The sequence below is a fragment of the Silene latifolia genome, chromosome 1 (genome assembly GCF_048544455.1).
Source record: "Silene latifolia isolate original U9 population chromosome 1, ASM4854445v1, whole genome shotgun sequence".
In the NCBI taxonomy this organism is placed as follows: Eukaryota; Viridiplantae; Streptophyta; class Magnoliopsida; order Caryophyllales; family Caryophyllaceae; genus Silene; species Silene latifolia.
The window spans coordinates 14,575,483-14,592,455 of NC_133526.1; the positions used below are offsets into that span (position 1 = coordinate 14,575,483).

Genomic DNA, 16,973 nt, shown 5'->3' on the forward strand with positions numbered 1-16,973 from the left:
CAATGTAATTATTGTAATTCTTTTATTGTAATTTCTTTTATTGTATTTATCATTATTCCTTGTATCATTTATATGTTTTCACATGTAATTGAACATTAAATCCTACTTCGACCCAATTGTTTGCTAATTACGTGTCAACCGACTTAGTCAATTCTTCACATGCTAGGATTAAAACTTGGATGTTGCATTGCATGCATACAATCGATGATATATCGAGAACGAATAATTTCCCTAATCATTAGTAGAGGCCGCTATCGAGGCGGGCGGGATTAGGTGTTCGATCAAAAGAGCTTCCTAATACGTACCCTCACTCCTTACTCCAGATCTCCGTGAACACCCGTGTTCATTGGCATCCACGAGAGTCATTCTAGACATAGAATGCTAAGGGTAATGATTGTTTGGTGTTCATGTCTCTACTTTGTGTCTTGACATGGCACGAAGAATTCGAACGGTTCCAATTTCCCATAAAAATTGGTGGCGACTCCACAAATGCAAACGCTTGTTTCCCAAGCGCCCCCGTGGCCCATTGTCCACAGTTACAGGCTTACCTCGTGATTTTACTGGGTCATACTCTTTTCATGGATAAGAGTGGTGATAGGGTGTCCGCTCAGTTGTTGCCCTTGTTTGATAGTCTTGAGCGGGTTGGTTCATATGCTTGGGGTGCGGCTTGTTTGGCTTACTTGTACCGACAGCTAGGGATAACATCGCGCCGAGATAGTACTGGTGTTAGTGGGTGTCTACCGTTACTCCAGGCGTGGATATACGAGTACTTTCCCAGCTTCCGACCCGGTGGTGGTTTCTTTTTTGAGGACCGTCCTCTTGTTCAGGCTTGGGCCAGCTTGCCTCGGGGTAAAGGCGATTCTCATACTTTTCAGATGTATCGTCAGACTTTGGACGATCTTAGGTCGGAGCATGTCCGATGGTTGCCTTACGGGGACCGTCCCCAGGGAGCTTGCAGAGTATCGCTTTACTCGGGTTTTATCAGGCATCTTGATATAGTGGAGCCGTACCAGCCGGATCGGTGCATGCGTCAGTTTGGGTATATTCAGGCTCCCCCGGTCTCGATGCCTATTGCGGTGAGTGAGTCTCGGCCCGCGAACGGGTCTTACAGGCTGGACTTCGGGCAAGAGCCCGATAGGACATGGATGACCGAGATATCCATCACACACTTCCGAAACCTGTCAAAGAAAGCATATATGCCTTTCGAGTGTACTGATGGATACATGTCCTGGTATGCAGACCATTCACACCCCTACCTTTATCCCCCCTCACACCGCCTCCATTTTCAGTCTGTCGAGTTTCATGAGGAGTCGGAAGTCGCCCTAGCTCTTAGTCGTAAGTTCAAAAATGTCTTCCAGCAAGCTGATGAGGAGGCTGAGAGAGAGACTATAGAGATCTGTTTCACCGGATGCGTCCTTACTATGAAGACGTGTATGATGACTAGTTTGTTTTTATTTTCTTATGTTTTTCTCTTTGTTTGGATTATGTTTGTATGGATATTTTAGGATCTTTGTATGGATAATTTTTATGTTTTTTTTTTATGTTCAGATGTTTGTCTCTTTGTTTGGAGACGGTCATTGTGGTTTCCTTTTAATATGCAACGATATTTAATTAACTGACTTAAAACGTAATTTAATTAAAACATTCCTTAAAACATAATTTAACATAATTTAATTAAAACATTCCTTAATTTGAAATACAACAACATTACATAAACCACTTAAAACATAATTAAAACATAACTGAACCCTAAACCCCAACCCTCAAACCCCAAACCCTAAACCCTAAACCCCAAACCTCAAACCCTAAACCCATACAACGATATTAGATAAAACATAACATAATTAAACCACTATCGAACTTAATTATTTTCCGATGATGAAGATGACGATTCCTTATCTTCTTCATGATCTTGAACCTCAATTTCTTCAGGTTGGGTCGCCATATATTGAGTCAACAAATCATTGATGTACAGATAAACATTTCCTATGTTCAACACTCTACCGGCACATAAGTCTGAGAGTCTTGGGTAATCGATCACGGTGAGGATGCGCTCAAAATATGTAAAGAGATCACTTCTTAACCTGCGAAACTCCCACATCTTCTCGTTTACTGCTTCATCAGAAACAACCTCATCTCTAACTGCTGGAGTTAGAACATGATCCGGGTTTTTGGTTAAAATTATACAAAGGCTACCAATTAGAGGCTCTTCAAGCATGTGCCATACAGTGGCACTGGGAACCCCTAATTCAAGTCGAGAAACTAGAATTGGTAAATTTTGAACAATTAGATCGATTCTGCCTTGATAACCTCTGATTTTTTGAGTATTTGTGAGAACCATTTTTGTAGTACTTGAATAGGATTGGATGTTGTGATTGAAATTGACATAGAATAACCTATTTATAAGCTCTGAACTAACGCCTATTTTTGAATGATAACGGTTTTTTTGAAATTTAACGGTTATTTTTGAATTATAACGGTTATTTTTGAATGATAACGGTTTTTTTGAAATTTAACGGTTATTTTTGAATTATAAGGGTTATTTTTGAATTATAACGGTTATTTTGAAATTTAACGGTTATTTTTGAATGATAACGGGTATTTTTGAATTATAACGGCTTTTTTGAATGACAACGGCTATTTTTGAATTATAACGGTTATATTTGAAATCTCAACTATATTAACATATTCATCTTCTTCCAGTTTTCTATCATCCTCATCTTCTTCTTCTACTTTTGACTTCTATTTTCTTCCTTATATATCCACTAATGTCGACATCATCCTCAATGCGGAGAAATCACCCAATTGAAGGCCTTACCTTTAAGAATCAACGTTGCAATCTTTGCTGCAAAAACGCTATCATCAAAATTTCTGGGTCAATTAATAATCCAATGAAAGCGTATTTTAAGTGTTTAGATTGCAATAATTTTGTGTCGTGGTTGACTGAAGATCATTTGACAATAACAAAAAGGTTGGAGATAGCATGTGAAGATGAAGGTGATGATGCATCAAGTGGAAAAGTCATGAAAGAGCAAGTGATAGGTTTAAAAGAAGAAATTTCGAGTTTGTCAAGGATGATGAAGTTTTATTTCAAGTGTATCTTGTATTTGTTTGTGTTTCTTATGTTAGCCATTGTTATGAAGTAGTGACTATTTGCAAAAATTTCCAAATTTGTATTAGTTGTCATGAATTCCAGAAATTTCAGAAATTAGTAAAATGATTGTTATGCTTTTCAATAATATATTACATTACACAAGTGAACTTAATAGTTTTTTCACTCCGAACAACTACTAACTGAGATAACTGTCGCACTATCAAAGACCCGGCTTCTACGACGTCTTCTCGGAGTCTCTAACATGAATGCTTGCCAAATCTCAATGTTTTGTTGGTACAAAGTCTCTAGGTGAACAACACCGGGATCTCGGAAGGTCAACCAAGCGAGATCAAGTGGCAGCATAGGAAGACTCTCAGGGGGGGCTTCTACAATGCAACCGCATCCAATGGCTATGGTGTAGGACAATCCACAAAATACCACACGGTAGTCGGCCTTCCACTCGGGTCTTCAATGACATGATAGTTTTGCAACTTCCTTCCCAAACATTCTTCCCGTCTTGCTGTGTATGACCAATCACACATATCGTCTAGTTGAACAGCGTTGCAAAAACTAGCAAATCGTCGCTACACATCCAATCGTCCGGCCTACAACTAATCTGCTGAAAAAACTCAACTCGTCGAAGTGCTATATCCAACCCTGACATACCGCTGAGTGGTGATTGAAAACCTCCATACAACTCTACGTAGATAGAGTCGGTCCTCATCTCCCTCGAACTCCATTCCCGCATAACTATATAATCTGTCTCTTGGCCCCGCTGGGCGTGTGATATTACCCGGAATCCACAATGACCGTTATCTCCAACATCCACCCAACCATCGAAGTGGCCCCACAAAACCTCAGGAATACCCCACCGTTTGGCCCATGTTGATATAAGGCCAATGGTAAAGTTCCTTCCCAAAGGAGCACCGGGAGGTCCTGATTCGAAATCACCAAGTATTTGTTGTGATTGATCTGCATTTGTTGAACCGCGAGTACTTGGTGTCCCGAACTTACTTTCTGCATGCTCGAAACCCGACTTGTTTCTAGTTGTTGAACCTCTCGGACGGCCTTTCGGGTGCTCATTAATAGGGGGTGGCAAAATCTCTTGGTCCTCCGGGTGGTGGAAATCACGCAACAAGTCTATGGCCGCCCTTAGTTTAACTGGGTCACTGTGTCTCACATCGTCCACTAATTCCTCCCATAAATCACCGTCATTTTTCGGCATTTGTTGAGGAATATCATACACCAATGTCTTCCAAAAGACATGAATATCTTCGAGATGGACCCTCCTACCTCTTTTGTGCAAAGATGCCAAATTGCATGCACAAGGTAATCCATGAGTCGTTCGTATCACGTGTCGGCATCGATCGTCCACTCCGATACCCAAACCAAGGCCTCTAGTAAGTTCTTTCTCCATTAACTCTATGGACTTAGTAGACACGTTTCCTTGCAATAAGGAGAAAGTACGAGATGTTCTCCTTGGTTTACTCATTTCATCTTCGAGTTCTTTCTTAATCTTGGAGTGTTGACTTTCTAGCATGTCGTGGATACGGGACCACATGGAGTCAAGTGTGAGATGCTTTGACTTCAACCAAGCCTTCAATAGAGAATGTGCTGACTCAACACGGGAAGTTGCCGTGTTACCAAAATGTAAGACCTCGTTTGTATAGCATAAAACGAACTTCCCTGCGTGTTGACCCCAAGCTGTCCGTATATAATCGGACATAATCGGCCACTTACGACAGAAACACTGCCAAGCACGCTGAAACGATTCCTCGGTAACTGCATTGATCACCTTAATCCAACCGTCTTCTTCATTTGCGATGACATGTTTCCTCATACTCTCAGTTCTGAATGATGTCAAGGCTTTTGCATTGATGGTTTTGTTCACATGCCATCTACACAACAAATGCTCAGCCCGAGGAAATACTTGCTCAAGAGCGTTGATGTAACACCCCCTCATACCAAGGTGCCTTACCAGGACCACCCTACCATGAAAGTGTGTTACCATCTCGGTTGCCCGAGGTTAGTACATATCAAAAGCGTCTGAACTGAGCACATTTATTAAAGTACTGTAAAGTATAAAGTTTAAAACATCCAAATCCAAATACTGGTTTAACAAAATACAACTCCAAAGTATAACAATAAAAGAAATCCAACTAAGACTCAGATGGTGAGCTATGACTAGTGATGGCAATACTCCCAAGACAGTCCCCAAGCTCACACTAGCAATACCTGTCAAGCCTGCTCACCATCCCCGAATGGATCACCGCAGATTCCACAAACAGCAACGGGGTCAGTATTACTCAAATATTAAGACAAACAAACGGAGAAATCAACTGATCATCGCCAATTCCCAATCCTCCATTCTCACACAGTAACCGACTAAACACTGAAGTGTGTAGCCCTGCCAGATTACCCATCGCAACAGGTAATCCTCGCCGCCAGTGGGTGACCGCAGCCGATCCGACCTAGTCCAGCTCCTCAACGAGCGACAACAATCCCTGTCCCTTAATGTGCACATCCCCTCCCGTGGCGGGTTCCACGGAGGGCGAACTAGGGTGTGAAGCCACTCCCGCAAGTGACTCCACCACAATCACAATCACATGACATCACAGCCGTCTCAATACCCTCACACCAACATCGTCACAACAATCTCCATACTCCGATGATCAACAGATAACAATAATCACAACAAACATGTCTTACAAAGAACAGTAAACTGAGTAGGGAAACCCTAACTTAGAAATCAACAGTGGAATGAACTTGAACACTCAGAAAGGCTCCTCTACGAAGTCTTCTCCTATACCATAATCATATCACACAATTACACATTGCACAACCCCCACATTCCCAATTCCGTAAATGTACAGTAACCCCAACGAATACAAATAACATAGAAATAGAACTTACCAACAGTAGGATGAGGAATTATACGCAAGGACTCCGAAGATTTCACAAACAACAAGGCTATGGGATAATTAGGGAGTGATTAGGGAGAGATTAGGGTAACATAGAAATGATGAAGTTGAAGTGATGTTTTGAAAACTGACGCGAGATATAAAATAATCTTAAACACTCCCTAATCAAACCGTCAAAATAATACTCGCCAGACCGAATACTCGGTCGAGTAAAGTTATACTCGGCCGAGTATCCGCTACTCGGTCGAGTATTCACTATACTCGGCGGAGTATTCATCGGCAGAATCAAAACAACTCACAACAACAGCACTACTCGGCCGAGTAGGCTCTACTCGGTCGAGTAGTCACCAAAGAAAATCCGTAGTATTACAGTCTTCCCCCCTTAAAAAGAACTTCGTCCCGAAGTTCACACACTACTCTCAAAAAAAGGCACAACACAACGCCACAAGACTATACTAACCACATAAAACAACACCAAAGAACTACACAAGTCATCACAAAATCATTACCCCGACTCAAAGCAAAACAACAAAATAAGACAAAACACGACCGCAACCATCTCCTACCCCCCTAAAAAGACAACGGTTACGTCCCCGTAACCAAACATACCTGATCAAAAAGGTTAGGAAAACGTTCTCGCATAGCTTCCTCGGGTTCCCATGTGGCTTCCTCCACGTTATGATTAGACCAAAGGACCTTGAGTAAGACCGTCTCACCATTACGGGTCTTACGAACCTTGCGATCAAGAATCTCCTTAGGAATCTCGGCGTAGGACAAGGATTCATCAAGCTCGATGTTCTCCGTTTCAAGGATATGCGACGGATCGCTCACGTACTTCCGAAGTTGAGATACATGAAAAACATTGTGTACTCTATCCAAAGCCGTTGGTAACGCTAACCGGTAAGCTACCTCGCCAACACGGTCCAAAATCTCATAAGGACCTATAAACTTTTGGCTTAGCTTACCCTTTTTCCCAAACCTCATAACACCTCGCATAGGTGACACTTTCAAAAGAACCTTGTCACCTACCGTAAACTCAATGTCCCTGCGGTGTAAATCGGCGTAGCTTTTCTGACGATCTTGAGCTGCTCTCATCTTTTGCCGAATTAACTGGACTTGCTCAACCATATCTTGAACCAGCTGTGGTCCTAAAACCACCGTCTCATAACTATCATCCCAACAAACTGGACTTCGGCATTTCCGGCCATACAAAGCTTCAAAAGGTGCCATCCCGATGCTTGTATGATAACTGTTATTGTATGAAAACTCGATCAGATCAAGCCTGTCTTCCCAACTGCCCCCAAACTCCATAACACATGCCCTCAACATGTCCTCTAAGGTCTTGATGGTCCGTTCCGTCTGACCATCGGTTGCCGGATGAAAGGTTGTACTCATCTTCAAAGTTGTACCCATCAACTCTTGCAGCTCTTGCCAAAACTTGGATATAAACCTCGCATCACGATCAAAAACGATATTTTTAGGTATACCATGTAACCGAACCACATGCCTCTTGTAACCCAATGCCAGCTGCATCTTAGACCAAGTATCTTTCATGGGAACGAAATGGGCTGACTTGGTTAACCGATCAACAATCACCCAAATCATGTTGTTACCTTGTTGTGACCTAGGCAACCCCACAATGAAGTCCATGGAGATCGACTCCCACTTCCACTCGGGTACTTCCAAAGACTGAATCTTACCTTGTGGTCTCCTTTGTTCACCCTTGACCCTTTGACAGGTCAAACATCTGGCTACAAACTCAGCTACATCTCTCTTCATGTTTGGCCACCAAAAAGTCTTCTTAAGGTCTTTATAAAGCTTGTCACCTCCCGGGTGAACTGAATAGGGAGTGCAATGAGCCTCCGTCAGGATCACTCTCTGCAGCTCTGCATCCTCAGGAACACACCATCTCCCATCAAAACGAACACTCCCATCTGAATGGATAGAAAACCTGGAAACCTTTCCACTCTCTACCATTGACTTCCACTCCTGAATCTTAGGATCAAGCTCTTGCTTACTCTTGATGTTCTCATACAACTCTGGCTCGATCGTCAAATCCCCGATGGTATCCCCCTCTCGAATCATAAAGATCCCCAACCTAGACATCTCATCCCTCGGTTTCAAAGAAGGACATAACAAAGACATAGCGAATGAACGCTCTTCCTACTCAGTGCATCTGCAACAACATTAGCCTTACCCTCGTGATAGATGATCTCCATATCGTAATCTCCAATCAGCTCCATCCACCGTCTCTGTCGCATGTTAAGCTCCTTCTGAGTATAGATATACTTTAGACTCTTATGATCAGAGAACACCTTAAAAGTTGCTCCATAAAGGTAGTGCCTCCAAACTCTTAAGAGTGAACACAACTGCACCCAACTCCAGATCATGAGTAGGGTAGTTCTCCTCATATTGCTTCAGCTGCCTCGAAACATAAGCTATGACTTTCCCTTCCTGCATCAAAACACAACCAAGACCATTCTTTGAAGCGTCGGTATATACCTCAAAGTTCTCACAACCCTCTGGCAAGGCTAGGATAGGGGCTGTGGTCAAACGTTCCTTTAAGGTCTGAAACGCCGTCTCAAAACTCTCATCCCAAACAAATCTGACTTCCTTCCTCATCAAAGATGTCATAGGCCGCGCTATGGTAGAGAAATCTTTCACAAATCTCCTGTAGTAGCCGGCAAGGCCTAAGAAACTCCGAATCTCAGCAACATTCTTCGGCGATTCCCACTTGGTGACGGCCTCAATCTTACTAGGATCCACAGATACCCCCTTCTTAGATATCACATGGCCCAGAAAAGCCACTTCCTCTAACCAGAACTCGCACTTAGATAGCTTGGCATAAAGCTGATTTTCTCTCAAGGTCTGCAGGACTATCCTCAAGTGCTCCTCATGCTCTTCCTTAGTCTTAGAATAGACTAAGATATCGTCAATGAAAACAACCACAAACCTATCCAAGAACGGTGTAAAGATCCGATTCATCAAATCCATAAAAGCTGCTGGCGCATTGGTCAACCCAAAAGGCATCACCACGTACTCGTAATGACCATATCGAGATCGGAACGCTGTCTTAGGAATATCCTCATCTGCTATCCTCAGCTGGTGATATCCCGACCTAAGATCAATCTTGGAAAACACACCTGCTCCACTAAGCTGATCAAACAGGTCATCAATCCTAGACAACGGATACTTGTTCTTCACTGTGACACGATTGAGCTCTCTGTAATCAATGCACAGTCTCATACTCCCATCTTTATTCTTTACAAAAAGAACTGGAGCTCCCCACGGCGACACACTAGGCTTGATGTAACCCTTGCCTAGCAACTCATGTATCTGCTTTTTCAACTCTGCCAACTCTTTAGGTGCCATACGGTAAGGTGCTTTAGATATGGGACCCGTTCCCGGCTTAAGCTCCACGCTGAAATCAACATCCCTCTTGGGAGGCAAACTCGGTATCTCCTCAGGAAAAACATCTTCGAACTCTCTCACCACGAGATATCTCGGGAAGGCGTCGGTGGCTCTACTCGGTGGTCTCTCACATGACAGAGAATCAAGGGACACTTCTTCCTCAAACATGACTTTAAAATCATCACAGCTATGAACCTACACTTAGGCTTTACCACAAACCCTCTATAGGACACCCTAATACCCTTAGGACCCTTTAAGGACACCCTCTTTTGCCGACAATCTATTCTGGCATCATACTTACCCAGCCAATCCATCCCGACAATCACCTCGAACCCATCCATAGGAAACTCTAACAGTCTCTACTTGGTAAATCTACCCCCAACTAACTACCATGGATACTCCCTTATACAAACTTGAGACACGACACGAGACTCCCCGAAAGTATGAACACATCATCTTTTACAACCTCAAACTTCCCCAAACCCATAGACACAAAGATGACTCTTAGACACAAAAGAATGTGTAGCCCCGGAATCAAACAAAACAAAGGACGGTACATTATGAACAAGAAAGGTACCGGTAACTACATGAGCATCATCCTGTGCTTCCTGCTTGTCCATCATGAAAATCTTTCCACTTTTTTTTCCCTCCACCCCGAATCAAGCATTGGAGGTACTTGGCTTGGGGCGTCGAATCTCGAGTGGTATTGTTGTTCGCGCGATAAGATCCACCACCACCGCGGTTATAACCGCCCGGTTACCCCGTCCACCTCTCGTTGCCCCATGAACCTCCCGGTCGGTTACTAGCAAAACTCGAGTCGGCCCCGAGAGAAATTCCCCGACCGAGCTCCCCGAACCAGTGTCGGGCCTGTAGCTCGTGCATTCCCGTCTTTTGTGGCCTATCCCACCACAGTTGAAGCATGTAAGGTTAGAGTTGTCACTCACACTCCGACCTCCATTCTTTCCCCACCACGAGATCCTCCCCGAAAAACCAGCTCCCCCGAAAAAAGCCTTAGCATGGTCAAGTTCCCTTTCTTGTTGGCCGGTGATGACCGTTGTTTCCACCATCACCTTCCTCTTTTCAAGAAAGTCCTCTCATCGATCTCTCTTGAGAGATCTACCATTCTCTCGGCTTGACCCGCTCTCGGTACACTTCCTTGAGGTCGTAGCAACCCCACCGGCATACGACTCACGATCTTAGCAGATAAACCCCTCTCAAAACGGAGAGCCAAACCTCTCTGTCCTAGCTGCATGTCCTCAACATAGCGAGATAGCTCCAAAAACCGATGATAGTAGTCAGTGACCGTCATCTCCTCAGTCATGGTGAAGGAATCAAAGTCAGATCTCATCTTGTGTCGGATATGCTCCGGCACGAACTGCTCCCTCATAGCACTCTTCAACCCAAACCAAGGAATAGCTCCTTCTGCCTGGTAAAAAGCTCTAGCATCTTCCTTGACGTTTTGCCACCAAACTGCAGCTTCACCTCTTAGGTAGTACACTACCTGCCTAACAATCATGTCTTCGGGGCACTTAACCATTTCCATAAGAGCTTCAATCTCACGGTGCCACTTCTCGAGTAGCTTTGGTTCACCTACCCCGTCATATGTGGGAGGGTTGAAGCGAGCAATGATGATGCTGAGCTGGGTTGCATCCATCGACTTCTCGTTCCCCTTTCCCACATTTTTGAGAGCTTCAAGGAGAGCCTCTTGTTGCTCAATCATACGAGCAACCTCATCAAGAGTCATCTCCGAAGCTTGGATTTGCGCGGGAGTTCTTTTGGGCGGCATACTGAGCTGACAAGAAACACGGAAACGTAAACACAAAAGCCTACAACTCAAAACGTAATAACCTTCCGCCAAAAGAACACCCGGCCGAGTATACAACCATACTCGCTCTAGTAACGACTACTCGGTCGAGTATCTTAAATACTCGCTCGAGTATTCGACTCCAGAAGCGAACGTCAAAAACTCAAAAACAACACTCGGTCGAGTAAAACAACACTCGGCCGAGTAGACCCTACTCGGTCGAGTATACTTTCTTACTCGGTCGAGTTATCACATACAAGAGCCACCGCTACTCATCGCCAATCAATACTCGGTCGAGTGCTTGGTTACTCGGCCGAGTGCTCCTACTCGGTCGAGTACCGCCCCGCTCGGCCGAGTCACAGAATAGACGGGTATACAGTATAAAGTTCTCTATCATGCTCACTATTCCCGCAACGAACACATAACATCAAGGACTTTAATGCCACGTTATAATCACATCAACATACAATTCAAATATCAAGAACTTTAATGCCACGTTATAATCATATCAGCATACAATTCATGCATATGCTAAATCCAACATGACAAACATTCACACACCCGTCACATCCTCCATTTCTCCCATCACCACACTTACAACTATCAACACACACACTTTCAACTATCAACTATTACCAACATGCATCTTCACATACATGTACATACAAAACCTAACTCTCATCACACTTCCCCATGTTACCGGCTCGAGTTAGTGAGGGCCAATTTGCGACTCCGGGACGTCTCCCGAGTCTTTGCGGTAGCTCCAAACAACTCTCCCCGGGTTCATTTTATTTAGACTCCCTAGGTTCATTAAATTCATTTGTTTAGGTGCCGGAATCTTCGTCTATGATACCACTTTGTAACACCCTTTCATACCAAGGTGCCTTACCAGGACCACCCTACCATAAAAGTGTGTTACCATCTCGGTTGCCCGAGGTTAGTACATATCAAAAGCGTCTGAACTGAGCACATTTATTAAAGTACTGTAAAGTATAAAGTTTACAACATCCAAATCCAAATACTGGTTTAACAAAATACAACTCCAAAGTCTAACAATAAAAGAAATCCAACTAAGACTCAGACGGTGATTCTATGACTGGTGATGGCAATACTCCCAGTCCCCAAGCTCACACTAGCAATACCTGTCAAGCCTGCTCACCATCCCCGAATGGATCACCGCAGATTCCACAAATAGCAACGGGGTCAGTATTACTCAAATATTAAGACAAACAAACGGAGAAATCAACTGATCATCGCCAATTCCCAATCCTCCATTCTCACACAGTAACCGACTACACACTAAAGTGTGTAGCCCTGCCAGATTACCCATCGCAACAGGTAATCCTCGCCGCCAGTGGGTGACCGCAGCCGATCCGACCTAGTCCAGCTCCTCAACGAGCGACAACAATCCCTGTCCCTTAATGTGCACATCCCCTCCCGTGGCGGGTTCCACGGAGGGCGAACTAGGGTGTGAAGCCACTCCCGCAAGTGACTCCACCACAATCACAATCACATGACATCACAGCCGTCTCAATACCCTCAAACCAACATCGTCACAACAATCTCCATACTCCGATGATCAACAGATAACAATAATCACAACAAACATGTCTTACAAAGAACAGTAAACTGAGTAGGGAAACCCTAACTTAGAAATCAACAGTGGAATGAACTTGAACACTCAGAAAGGCTCCTCTACGAAGTCTTCTCCTATACCATAATCATATCACACAATTACACATTGCACAACCCCCATATTCCCAATTCCGTAAATGTACAGTAACCCTAACGAATACAAATAACATAGAAATAGAACTTACCAACGGTAGGATGAGGAATTATACGCAAGGACTCCGAAGATTTCACAAACAACAAGGCTATGGGATGATTAGGGAGTGATTAGGGAGAGATTAGGTTAACGTAGAAATGATGAAGTTGAAGTGATGTTTTGAAAACTGACGCGGGATATAAAATAATCTTAAACACTCCCTAATCAAACCGTCAAAATAATACTCGCCAGACCGAATACTCGGTCGAGTAAAGTTATACTCGGCCGAGTATCCACTACTCGGTCGAGTATTCACTATACTCGGCGGAGTATTCATCGGCAGAATCAAAACAACTCACAACAACAGCACTACTCGGCCGAGTAGGCTCTACTCGGTCGAGTAGTCACCAAAGAAAATCCGTAGTATTACAGTTGATCAAACCCAATTCCCGGTCGGTGACAAATACAGCAAGGGGCGCTACTCCGGTGACATCTAAAATCGCATCTAACTTTCTCAACAGCCACTTGTAATTCTCGTCAGACTCGGTAGGAATCATCGAACATGCAATTATGAAGGACGATCCCGTGGGTGTCACACCAACCATCTCAATGAGTGGATTCTTGTAAATGTTGGTTTTATAAGTGGAATCCATGATGACGGACATAAGGATAAGCCCGAAACAAATTAATCGCTTCAGGATGGGCCATGAAAATGTGAGTCAACTCTTTTGACTCGGAATCAATCTCGTGCCAGTGGACGTATTTCGCTTCTATCGCTAGAGCCAACATTTGCCGAGCAATGTTTCTTTAACCCATAACTTCTTTCCTAATTTCCCTTGTTTCATTATATAGTTGAGTGCTTGATGGTTGAGGTTTTTCGGGGGTTCTCAAATGAAGACCATTTTTAATATCCCTCGGTAGAACCCCGACCAATGTTTGTTGCCTAACATATGCCTTCTCTTCCGCGTGCAATCCCGCAAAGTGCCGATTCTCGAATGCGATTTTCTGAGCCCAATTGAAAGCATCGTCACGCGTTTCGAAATCTATAGTAGTCTCGAACAACGGGTTGTAATCAATTGAATTCTCGCCAAAATTCTCCCACGATTCCTGTTACAAGCAATAAGGACTATAGTAAGACAATAATTAGGATTCATAACCTACATAAATTGCGTAAAACGAAAGAAAAACAAGTAAAAACGAGTAGAAAACGAGTAATTCATACCTAAAACACGAGACTCAACAAACGACCGCGGCCAAACATTACTTTCCAACGATCAACCACGGACGAACATCGAAAACCAACTTTCATCCACGGCCAAACAATGAAAATCAAGATTTGACCACGGCCAAACAATGAAATCCAACGTTTGACCTTGGCCAAACCATGAATTCCAACGTTTGACCATGGACAAACCTTGAATTCCAACGTTTGACCATGGCCAAACGTGGAAATCCAACGTTTGGACCATGGCAAACGTGGAAATCCATGGTTTGGTTCATGGCAAACGTTGATTTCCACCGTTTGGACCATGGTCTGAACGTTGGTTTCCAACTTTTGGGCATGGTTCATCTTTCGGGGGACAATTTTCAGATTACGCAACAAATTCAAACATTCGCTACTACTAAGTTAATACGTCAAGCAATTCAACTATCGAATAGAATGAACGATGCGCAAAAAAAATTGAAAAATTAAGCAAATGATTAAGTTGTTTACGTACCGTTGAATCGAGATCCGACATATTGTTAATTGTTGTTGTTTGTTTGTTTTTAATTTACTTGAGTTTGAGAGAAATTTTTTTAGAGAGAGAAAGTCAAAAGGGCAGTAATCGTCTTTTTTATGAAAAACGTCGTCGATATTTACTAAAACGTCGTCGATATAAATCAGCCCTCTTTTGAAACTTGTTATCCAGAATTCCAGGAGGTTGTTCTACAAAGAGTTCTTCTTGTAGATATCGACGTCCATCTGAAATAATTCGAGTCCTTTGTAAGGGTTAAAAGCTATTAACAGCCTGATAGCCTCAAGTCTAGCAATGGGAGCGAAGGTCTCGTCATAATCAATCCCTTCTTATTTATTGTACCCTTGCACAACCAATCTTGCTTTGTTTCGCACAATAACTCCCGTGTCATCCAACTTGTTTCTAAATACCCATCCTGTGCCAATTATAGTTCGAATCTTCGGTCTCGGAACCAAGTGCCAAACCTTGTTCCTTTTGAACTGTTGCAACTCTTCTTGCATGGCGATTATCCAATCTGGTTCTGCAAGAGCTTCTATAATGTTGGCAGGTTCAATGGTTGAAAGAAAGGAGTAGAAAGAACAAAAGTTGTTCAATGATCTTCGGGTTTGAACATCTTTCTTCAAATTTCCAAGAATACTATCCATAGGATGAGAGTCCTTATATTTCAATTTCTTAGAAATTGGAGGCACTTTATTATCATTTGAACTTGAGCTACCTTCTTCAATTGATTGGGATTCAAGAATTGTTCCCCCTGAATTCAATCCTGAGGTTGTAGTAGAATCAGGTATTCCACATAAAAATAAGGTATTTGCTAAATCCAACACAAATATTACTAAATCCTACACTTTTTTTCCGGCTTTTTCCGACTTTACCCCACACATTTTTACCCACAAAAAAACCCTGGAGAGAAAGGGAGAGAAAGGGAAATGGGAGACCATGAAAGCTGTAAAACTGCCCTCCAGCCCAACCACCAGCCGCCGACGACGGAGAGAGGAGAAGGGGTTGGGTCGTCGGCAACGTGGAAGAGAGAATGAACAAAGTGCGTAAACGGGGCTGGGTAGGGGGCGTAGACGGCGAGGCTGGGTAAGCACTAAGGTGGTCGACGGAGACGGAACATTAGGTCGACGACGAAACTACGTAGGGTGGTCGACGGCGGGCTGGCTAAGGTGTGTCGCCGACGGGCTGGATAAGGTATGTCGACGGCGAGAAGGAATAGCGAGTGGGCTGCGCGGTTAGGTAGAGTGGTTGACGGTGAGGCTCGGTAGGGTGGTCGACGGTGCAACAGTCTGGTGGTTGGCGGTGGGGAAGAGTAGTCGGGGATGGTGAAGGGGAATGGGTGTGGCCGTGTGGGTGGCAGGAGGGCGTCGGGTTGTGAATTAGGGTGAATTTTTTTTATTTTTTAATCTAAGGGTAGTTTTGGAAAAAAAAATGATAAAATGTTTAGGATTAAGTAAAATCGTGTGTAGGATTTAACAATTAAAAGACCTATTACATTTAGTAAATAAAACAAATACTCCTATAAAACCCATATAATTTCCTAAAATAAAGTAAACTTTCATCTTTAATCTAATAACTCCCACATATCCCACATACGGAATATCTAGCAAGCATATCAATAAACACAAATTCTTGTTTGTGACGGCATCTATCCAAAACTACATAAGGTTTCAAAAAACTTTACCTCTAAAATTGTGGCTTTATGTGTGTAAATGTATAATGTCCCTTTAGTATGATTATTATGAGCTGTTATCATTTGGAGTACTAAAGTCATAAAATCATTTTGCTATAAATCACAAGTATTAAAAGAGGTTGCTTTTGATACGTGTTAGGAGTATATTTTTGTTAATATTTGCACCTTTCTTTAGAGATTGGGAATGGAAGATTACTGGAGGTGTAGTTGAGCAGTTAGGAACAATAATTGTAGGAGTTAGCTCTTAAAAGAACTTGCAGTTCAATATTCAATAATAATACCACCTTTTGTTTTGGGAAAGATGTATAATGTGTACTCCACTTCACCTTATTTCTAGCCTTGCCTTTTCCAGATGAATATTGAAAGTATACTCTTTATGTTCTCATTCTCAACCTCTTTATGTCACACAATTGCCTTTTCTGTAAGACTAACCGACTTTTTCTAATATAAAGATAGCGAAAATAATCAAGTTTATCCCGTCTGTAATTGAAACTTGATTATTTTACTTGACTAATCCTCACTGACCCAATGCATCAACCTAACACTAGT

General features: G+C 43.0%; 1 protein-coding gene across 1 annotated transcript; it reads right to left on the reverse strand.

Annotated features, from left to right (window-relative positions):
- Positions 1 to 3,641: 3,641 nt before the first annotated feature.
- On the reverse strand, positions 3,642 to 5,057 carry LOC141640957 (uncharacterized). Its single transcript, XM_074449637.1, has one exon. It carries the CDS (start codon positions 5,055 to 5,057, stop codon positions 3,642 to 3,644), a length of 1,416 nt encoding a protein of 471 aa, XP_074305738.1.
- Between the last annotated feature and the right edge of the window lie 11,916 nt (positions 5,058 to 16,973).

Coding starts and splice junctions, on each gene's coding strand:
- LOC141640957 (XM_074449637.1), bottom strand. CDS start 5,057: ATGAGGGGGTGTTACATCAACGCTCTTGAGCAAGTATTTCCTCGGGCT.